Consider the following 10,000-nt stretch of genomic DNA (forward strand, 5'->3'; position numbering starts at 1 on the left):
TGTCTTTATGCATAGGCACAGTTACACACACACACACACACACACACCTGCTGGCATGAGGGCTGAGGGTTTGCCTTCCCACTGCCTGCAGCTGTTGTGATTGTGTCCCAGTTCAAATCTCCTCACACACCTTCTCTCCCTGTCACACACACCACCCTGTCACACACACCACCCTGTCACACACACCACCCTGTCTCACACACCACCCTGTCTCACACACCACCCTGTCTCACACACCACCCTGTCACACACACCACCCTGTCACACACACCACCCTGTCACACACACCACCCTGTCTCACACACCACCCTGTCTCACACACCTCACTCGTATAAGCCTCGTCCTGCTAACACTCGGCTGTTCCCAGATCAGGCACTAGCCTAGTGTAAGCTGAAATAAGCTTCCATCTCATATAGGCAACAGGAAGACCAAGTAGGTGTGTGTGTGTGTGCGCGTGTGTGTTTGTGCGTGCGTGCGTGCGTGCGTGCGTGCGTGCGTGCGTGGAGCACTAGTCAGGAAGCCAGACAAGCTTCACTGACTCCATGTGGCTGATTCAGGATCAGCATGAGGGAGAGGTGGTGGACAGTGATTAGCAAGGTTCCCATTGCTTCAAACCACCCACCTGATCTCAGATCTGTTCTGTTAATGTACAGTTAAGCCTGTTATCAGCAGCCTGATGCTGATGAAGCAGTGTGTTAATGCTAGCACCAGGTCAGACTTAGTGGATTTAGCCCAGGATTACACACACACACACACACACACACACACACACACACACACACACACACACACACACACACACATGGCTACAAATATCACTCATTGTATTGATTGGATCTGAAAGTTGCCACATCTTTCCTCTGTGTGGACAGTGAGGATTCAGTGCGTGCTCCCTTATCGGGGATTTCTGCTTGTTCAGGCAATTCACTCTCTCTCCCACACACACACACACACGCACACATATGCACACACACACACACACACATGCACACACACACACAGCCCACTGACTGTTTTATGTGTATGGTCTCACTTAATGGTAGCAAAGCAGATGGCATGTGTTGAATTGTGGGTCATGTTTGCATATATAGACTTATGCCTCCCCCCCCCCCTCTCATGCGCACACACACCTTCTTCACAGTAACTCTTGTAAATAAGGCTCTATATGCCTGCTGCAGACCATGAAACATGCACCTCTCCGACTCTCTTTGATGGGCCTGAATGGCTCTTTGAGGCGAAAAATTTGTGTGTGTGTGAGCGCGTGTGTTTGAGTGTGCGCACGTGTGTGTGTGTGTGTGTGTGTGTGTGTGTGTGTGTGTGAGCGCGTGTGTTTTTAGTGTCTGCTTGTGTAGGTGCCCACAGCCAAGCAGGGCGATGAATGACTTCTTCAAGCTCTCGTCTCCCTGACCCGGTCAGTGTGTCTGACCATCACAGACCTGCATTCATTCACACCATAGCTGGCATTACACTACATCACCTCGACTTTACCCCTGCTCACACACAGCAGAGAGAGAGAGAGAGAGAGAGAGAGAGAGAGAGAGACCTCTCCCATCACCGTTGTAAAGAGCTGCGAAATGAGGCCACTCCCTCTGTCTCTTTCTCTCTTTCAGCAGTGTGGCAGATTTTTGTTTCTTATGCCCTCTCTTCTCTCTCTCTGTCATCTGTTGGAATGACCACTAGTGAACGTGTTTGCTCACGTGGCTTGGCTGGGATATTGTGAGTATATTTTACTCCGAGGTTGCTGCCCTCACGCACTAACGTTTCTGTCTCCGTGAGCTAATGCCGCTTGGTCATGCAGGCACACGTGCTCACGTTTATGTGGCTACACATGTGACAGGGTAAAGTTGAGGTAGACTGGCGCTCGTTTATGTGGCTACACACGTGACAGGGTAAAGGTGAGGTAGACGGGCTCACGTTTATGTGGCTACTCACGTGACGGTAAAGGAAAGGCAGACGTTCTCACGTTTGTGTGGCATCTTGCATGACAGGGTAAAGGTGAGGCAGATGGGCTCACGTTTGTGTAGTAACTCACGTGACAGGGTGAAGGTGAGGCAGACGGGCTCACGTTTATGTGGCTACTCACGTGACTGTAAAGGAAAGGCAGACGTGCTCACGTTTGTGTGCCATCTTGCGTGACAGGGTAAAGGTGAGGCAGACGGGCTCACGTTTGTGTAGTAACTCACGTGACGGGGTAAAGGTGAGGCAGACGGGCTCACGTTTGTGTAGTAACTCACGTGACGGGGTAAAGGTGAGGTAGACGGGCTCACGTTTGTGTGGCTACTGGCATGGCACTCCCCCTCCTACCCACGTGACCCCATGCTATTATCTAATAGAGAAACAAATGGTCTTTCATGACTGATTCCTTGACTGGTTTAATTAATTCGACTGACTGCACTAGTTTTCTTAGACACTGCCCTTGCATTACAGCTTTCTGAAGTGACATAGGCTGTTATCTTGCATGCAAACAGCTTTCTGTTGTGATTAGTCATGCCTAAACAGGCAATGACAAAGCTGCTTTTAAAGCCAATTAAGTCCAGGGATAATTTAACAAATGTTACTGCAAATTTGTAGAAAGCTAATTAGAAACAGCTGTGGAAGTGGAGCTGTAATTCAGTCCTTGACGGACCAAGAACAGAGAGAGGTAACGAGTTTGGGTAAATGAATTCAGCATGTCTTAATTCAGAGTCATGTATGTGTCTCTGATATCTTTCGAAGTGAATCACAATGACGCGTCCTCAACAGCTTCTACGAGTCATTCACATAACAGATACGGCACCTGTGGGGTTTGGACCTCCGTCCCTGCTGCAGTATCCAGTTAATGTGCAGATCTGTGTGCCCAGTGGATGTGAAACGGACTGGGTGCCTGCTGTTGTGTTTGTGTGCCCACCTTTGGGGTGGGTGTGTGTGTGTGTGTGTGTGTGTGTCTGACAGAGATGCATGAATAGAGGGTGAGGTCATTGAAGTGTGTGTGTGTGTGTGTGTGTGTGTGTGGCGTATCACTCAGCGTATTCACAGCGGTTCAGAGCAGTGTGGGTCACTCCATGAGCACAACCACACTATGGGCTGGAACACCTGCATTCCTCTGGCTTTGAGGGTCACTAGAGCTCACACACACACACACACACACACACACACACACACACACACACACACCAAATGTACCTGGCACCTCTCCATGTCTGTGCTCACTCTCTATGTGGGTCGTAGGGATCAGTGTATCCCTGACAACACACACACGGAGGGAGAGAGCGAGGGAACACTTTGTTCCTGCTACACTTAGCAGGCCTGGCACAGGAGAGGAGGGAGAGAAGAGAGGAGGGAGAGGAGAGGAGAGGAGAGGAGAGGAGAGGAGGGAGAGGAAGGAGAAGAGAGGAGAGGAGGGAGAGGAAGGAGAAGAGAGGAGAGGAGGGAGAAGAGAGGAGAGGCGGGAGAAGAGAGGAGGGAGAAGAGAGGAGAGGCGGGAGAAGAGAGGAGGGAGAAGAGAGGAGAGGCGGGAGAAGAGAGGAGGGAGAAGAGAGGAGAGGCGGGAGAAGAGAGGAGAGGCGGGAGAAGAGAGGAGGGAGAAGAGAGGAGAGGCGGGAGAAGAGAGGAGAGGCGGGAGAAGAGAGGAGGGAGAAGAGAGGAGAGGCGGGAGAATGAGGGGAGGGAGAAGAGAGGAGCGAACAGCAGGAGCAGCGGCGGGCGGAGGGGGCCCCGGGGCCTCAAACAGCACCTGGCCCTGCGTGGCCCCCACAGCTGCTCACACGGCTACCGTCACACCCTGTGGTACATCGCTCCACCGCTGCCGTGTTCTGTTCACATGGACGTAATTTTGATTTCAAAAGTCGGGGGGGACATGGATTCATCGCTATTTAAATATTTGGTTTTAAACCGTAAAAACTGGGGGGGACCAAAACCGGCTTTTGAAAAAGTGGGGGGGGACATGTCCCCCCCAAATTACGTCCATGTCTGTACCCCATTTCAAATCAAACCCTATTAGTTTGGAATCATCTCTCGGGGTCAAAGGTCAGGTCACTGGCATTAGGACATACATAGTTCCTGTAGTTCCTCCAGCTCTTCCTCTCGGGTGTCTGTTACTCCTGTCCAGGTGCTCTCAGCGCAGGACAGGTGGACAGAGAACTAGAGGACAGTAGACTTGGAGGGACTTGGAGCAGCGTGCCAGAGATGGGAATAATCCTCACACATGGGGATTATGTTCAAAAGCGGTGGTGCAGGTCACTCATGGAAGTCAGTGAGTTCTTGGGATTAATGTTGGCAGACATAACCGTGTGGGAGCGACTTCTTCTACATGGGACGTTAAGTTTCCAGAGGTCCAACTGTGGAGGTGCAGAACCTGGCTGACCCACTGTTCGTGGACCTGGTTTAAAGGGCATTAGACCTTCCTGTCCCACCCCAACACACACTTCTACACCTCAGATTGGCCCTTGTCGGTGTTGTTGCTTACATGGGTCGCTTAAAGAAATAATAAAGAAAAAAAAAAACTCTCAGACATCCCCAGCTATGCGGTCACCTAACGGTTACCCCGTGTGATGCTCCATCATGACTCAGTGCGTTTTGGTTTAGCAGTATAAATAAATCCATCAGCCGTAAGGTTTGTGGTGTTATCCCCCTAAATAAGCTCCGTTCCCACGGGGAGGAGGAGAAAGGAGAAGGTTGCGTTCCTCCTGGAATTCTAAATGGGACGCTAGAAGACTCGCTTCCCTGCGCTGTGTAGAAGTGGAGGAGTTTTTCAGAGGGCTGCAGTCATCTGGATGCTGAAAGGGTTTCCTTCCCCGTCTGCTTCAGTGTTTCATTGTGCATGCTGGTAATGTTCGTGAGAGGTTGTGTGAGCTGGTGACAGACAGCTGAGACAAGATCGAGGTTGAAAGAGTTTCTGTAGCCTCTATATAGATTTACTTATCATAGCTGGAGTCCAGGGGGCATGCCAGACCTTGGCTTGGTACCCTGATTTACACGAGTGGTTCCCAGCCCAGAACCCATTAAACAACACTACAACTCCCATGAGTACCGGATCAGCACCTCACATCACACAGTCCTTTTATTAAATCATCATGCAGGCCAGTTTGTACAGGCCAGGGTTGTTATTACGTCCACCATGCCAGTCTCTTAGCCCAGTGGGAAAATGACACAAGTGACGTGTATGTAATTTCTTGATGGTAATCTTGCTATGGCCCTAATGCTTAGAAGTAATGTCAGTAATGGTGATTACACCATCATTTTTGTTCGAGGGAAATGGAGATTTAAAGAGACTGGAGTAATGTGAATTTAGACTGCTGGCATAACTTAACAGTCCTTCTTAGATTTTCTCATAAATGAGAAAAAAACAGTTTAAGTGTTTTCCCATTAGGAGGTAGAAGGTCATCATTGTACATGTTTAGTAGGTCCATGTCCTGCAGATAAAAAGTTTAATTAGTTCACTTTATCGTGCTTTAAAACACTGGTAAGCCACTAGTCTTGAATTGGTCTGATAGCAGACATCAGTTGTACAAAGAAGCCTGATTTTTGGGTATTTTTGGACTGGTCTCTGGTCTTGAAACAGGTTTGATTGGCAGGTTAGTTTAAGAGGTGGGAGGAGCTTCTCCAGGGGTTCCTTCCCATCATCCATCATGCCTGAGACAACATCTCCCAAAGCTACATGAGAAAGAGAGCGTGGAATGGTGGAGGAATTCCAGTAGCAGACGTGTGTGTGTGTGTGTGTGTGTGTGTGTGTGTGTGTGTGTGTGTGTGTATGTGTGTGTGTGTGTGTGTGTGTGTGTGCGTGCGTGCGTGCGTGCGTGCGTGCGTGCGTGCGTGCGTGCGTGCGTGCGTGCGTGCGTGCGTGCGTGCGTGTGTGTAAGAGATAGAGAGATGGAGAAAGAAAGAGAGAGTGATGGTTATTTCCCCTAGAGAGCTGCACGTTGATGGAAACAGCATAGTTTCTACCCATGGTCTATTTGGAAGGATTCTTCTCCACTGCTAATAGAGAAAAGAGTCCAGAAGTCCCCGACCCAACACAAGTGTATGTCATACTCTGTTCCTGATAACGGAGCAGAAAAATAAATGACCTGACATTGGTCTGAATGAGATGACATGCAATGTAATGTCAAGGCATGTAATGGGCATGGTAGTCATTCAGGACTTCTGGGGTGTGAGTGTGAGCACGTAATACAGTAGGCAACATATATGCATGATTATTTTACATGAAACACACATTTATTATTTTGTCATATGTGCGGTAGAAGGGAGCTGACTCCATTAAGAGTTTACTGTCCTGAAGTGTAATATCTGTGAGTATCTAGATCTTCCCAGGCCCGTTTCTTCTGTTTGGGCCTCCATGGGAATTTCCCTGCAGGGGGCAAATGGAAAACCAGGTCTTCTCCTTTCAAAACAAAGCAGAAAGGAGCCGCACAAATGGGCCCCTGGCTCGGGTTTAAAAACTCGCACAAATGGGCCCCTGGCTCGGGTTTAAAACTCTCCCTGAGCCGTGTGAGCGCACAAGCGCGTGAGAGCGGTTCTTTGCACACATGGACCCATTTGTTTCGAGGCAGGTCAGGAGACGGCAGCAACGCAGACACGCCCCAGTGAGACAAGGTTGTTCTGGACACACCCCCACTGTCGTCCAGGTCAGACGGTCCTCTGTCCAAGTCTGGCTTGTTTCTGACCAGGACACTTCTAGCGGTCCATCTTAGGCAGGCCAGGTGTGGAATACTGGACATCCATGAGCTGTTGCTTCAGCCTTGCAGCCCAGATCAGACTTGCGGTCCAGATAAGCTGCTGTGATCCGGTTGTTGCCTCCTTGTTTACGAGGCGGATGTGTTGGGGGTGTCTCTGATTTCACAGCTGCTCCAGAATCTGTAGATTTGTCTGGCAAATCTGAATGTTAAAAAAGATTTCTGTCCACTTGTATTTCAACCATTGGTTTAAATGCTGCGGACATTTTCATTTCGTTCTGTGTATGATAGTAAAACAATGTAAAACTCAATCTTTCCTTTGTCTTTCTAGCTGGACCCTCAGGCGGTGCAGTCCAAGAACTGGCACGTGGACGTGATTGAAATGAACGGGGTAAGGTCACTGGGCGGGGCTGTGGGAGGAGCCTCTGTGTGTCTGACTGTGTCTTAGGCTCCTGGAGGCGTGTGCTGATCTGGCGTCCATGTCTCCTCTTCCCACAGATTAAGGTGGAGTTCTCCATGAAGTTCACCAGCCGTGACTTGAGTTTGAAGAGGACACCTTCGAAGAAGCAGAGCGGCGTGTTTGGAGTGAAAATCAGCGTGGTGACAAAGTAAAGCCCCGCCCCCACACTACAGCCCTAAATCAGCATTATGATGCAGTAAAGCCCCGCCCCCACACTACAGCCCTAAATCAGCATTATGATGCAGTAAAGCCCCGCCCCCACACTACAGCCCTAAATCAGCATTATGATGCAGTAAAGCCCCGCCCCCACACTACAGCCCTAAATCAGCAATTATGATGCAGTAAAGCCCCGCCCCCACACTACAGCCCTAAATCAACATTATGATGCAGTAAAGCCCCGCCCCCACACTACAGCCCTAAATCACCATTACGATGCAGTAAAGCCCCGCCCCCACACTACAGCCCTAAATCACCAATTACGATGCAGTATAGCCCCGCCCCCACACTACAGCCCAAGCTAATAATAATAGTTATCTGTCAAAGGGAGACAGACGTAGGATTGAAGCTGAGAGAATAATTCAGAGACAAGCACTATGTGACACGTCTTTGACACACATTTGCAAATGAGTTCTCATGAAGGATGAGTCTAATCATACATGGTAGAGTCACGACACCAGTGTGAGTCGTAAAACGGCGTGTAGTAGGGTCCCTGGACTTGAGAATGATACATCCTACATGGCACTGAGACATCCTACATCTGATTAGTGGTGTGTGTGTGTGTGTGTGTGTGCACCAACAGACGTGAGCGCTCCAAGGTGCCTTACATCGTTCGTCAGTGTATTGAGGAGGTGGAGAAGAGGGGTATTGATGAAGTCGGCATCTACCGCATCTCTGGAGTGGCCACGGACATCCAGGCCCTCAAAGCAGCGTTTGACACCAGTGAGTCTCACATTCACCCCCCCCCCCCCCCCCCCCCCCCCCCCCCCAGACTCCTCCTACAGTAGGAACCGCTCTCCTCCTCTGCCAGACCCTCCCCTTCCCCAATGTTGTTGCTCCATGGTATCACCTCCTCCCCCCCTGCTCCTGGACACAGGGCTCAAAGAGGAGTTGTGGGAAAGGCTGGAGTCAGAGATGACCCCCTTCCAGCTGTACGCTGGCCTACAGCACACACACACACACACACACACACACACACACACACACACACACACACACACACACACACACTTAGGAAGCTCAGAAACACTGATAACTTGCTTATGTTGTTGTTATCTTGTGTAACAGTTATATTAGTCAACCAAAAGACCAGTCAGATCTTTAGAAATGTTGCCAACAATCATAAACTCTCCCTCTCTCTCTCTCTCTCTCTCTCTCTCTCTCTCTCCCTCTCTCTCTCCCTCTCTCTCTCCCTCTCTCTCTCCCTCTCCCTCTCTCTCTCTCTCTCCCTCTCTCTCTCTCTCTCTCTGTCTCTCTCCCCTTTACTCCCTTCCTTTCTCTCTCTCTCTCTCTCTTTTCAGATACCAAAGATATTTTGGTGATGTTGAGCGATATGGACATCAATGCCATCGCTGGAACACTGAAGCTTTATTTCCGGGAGCTTCCAGAACCTCTCCTCACCGACCGCCTCTACCCTGCCTTCATGGAGGGCATCTGTACGACCTTTAACCTTTACCCTCATCATCTCTGTAACCCATAACAGACCTCTGCTATGTTTAGCAACTGACTGGTACTGATCATGATGAAAAACACATGGGGCAGTTAGACACTCTGCACTTTGCAAGGTTAAAGGTCGGGTCGGGTATGTTAGGGTTAGGAACGACGTGGTCATGGGGTGTTGGGTAAACTCTTGAGAGAGCGGAGAGGTTGTAGTGATTTTAGTGGAGGTGTGTAAGAGCACACGCACCCCTTCATCATTCTCCTCCTCTTCCTCCCTAGCCCTGTCTGACCCAGCGGCTAAGGAGAACTGCATGATGCACTTGTTACGCTCCTTACCTGACCCTAACCTCATCACCTTCCTCACCTTACTGGAGCACCTAAAGAGGTAACACACACATACACACTCTCTCACACACACACTCTCACACACACACACACTCTCACACACTCTCACACATGCACTCTCACGCACACACACGCACTCTCACGCACTCTCACGCACACACACGCACACACACGCACTCTCACGCACACACACGCACTCTCACGCACACACACGCACTCTCACGCACACACACGCACACACACACAATCACACAACCACAAACATAATGGACCCTTTATGGTAAACTTTGTTTATTACTCCACCACCTGTTGGGAAACTTTAATTTCCCCACAACGTCTTGATCACAAGGAAAATAAAACAAGCTGCATGTGCATACACACGTGTGTTGGTGAGACGTGTTTCAGCCAAGAACATATTACATGTTTCACTGGAAAACTTGCTCATTTTATAAACACACAGTCCAAGTGAATATGACTAGAACATGAATAGATTCATAAACATTGAAGGGGCTCTATGCTGTGATTGTCTACTTCCATACAGAGAGTGCAGGGCCTTCTGTTAGGGGTTCTGCTAGGGGTTCTGTTAGGGGTTCTGCTAGGGGTTCTGTTAGGGGTTCTGCTAGGGGTTCTGTTAGGGGTTCTGCTAGGCCGCTGCAGGTCCTTACAGCACAGCATACATTACTCGCTGATGCCACCTTCTGGCCACAATCAAGCACTGACATACAACACAAACCTCAAACATGCATCTGACTGGTTGAACTGGTCCTGATGTATGAGGGTGCGACGTCCATCGTGTTTGGCGTGTAGGGCTGCCCACCGTGGCAGCTGGTGTGTGAGACGTGTGTGTGGATAACGAGGGTGTGGTCATCCTGCAGGGTGGCGGAGAAGG

General features: G+C 49.8%; 1 protein-coding gene across 2 annotated transcripts in view; it reads left to right on the forward strand.

Moving 5' to 3' along the window:
- LOC143518599 (active breakpoint cluster region-related protein-like) overlaps window positions 1-10,000 on the forward strand; it is a 43,702-nt gene that overhangs the window by 30,376 nt on the left and 3,326 nt on the right. For both annotated transcript variants that reach the window (XM_077011178.1, XM_077011179.1), the window contains 6 exons: window positions 6,982-7,041; window positions 7,149-7,258; window positions 7,910-8,049; window positions 8,628-8,762; window positions 9,046-9,151; window positions 9,987-10,000. The exon at window positions 9,987-10,000 is cut by the window's right edge and continues 137 nt beyond it. In XM_077011178.1, the coding sequence (XP_076867293.1) occupies window positions 6,982-7,041; window positions 7,149-7,258; window positions 7,910-8,049; window positions 8,628-8,762; window positions 9,046-9,151; window positions 9,987-10,000 (565 nt within the window). The remainder of the gene's footprint in view (window positions 1-6,981; window positions 7,042-7,148; window positions 7,259-7,909; window positions 8,050-8,627; window positions 8,763-9,045; window positions 9,152-9,986) is intronic.

This window comes from Brachyhypopomus gauderio, chromosome 7 (genome assembly GCF_052324685.1).
Source record: "Brachyhypopomus gauderio isolate BG-103 chromosome 7, BGAUD_0.2, whole genome shotgun sequence".
Classification (NCBI taxonomy): Eukaryota; Metazoa; Chordata; class Actinopteri; order Gymnotiformes; family Hypopomidae; genus Brachyhypopomus; species Brachyhypopomus gauderio.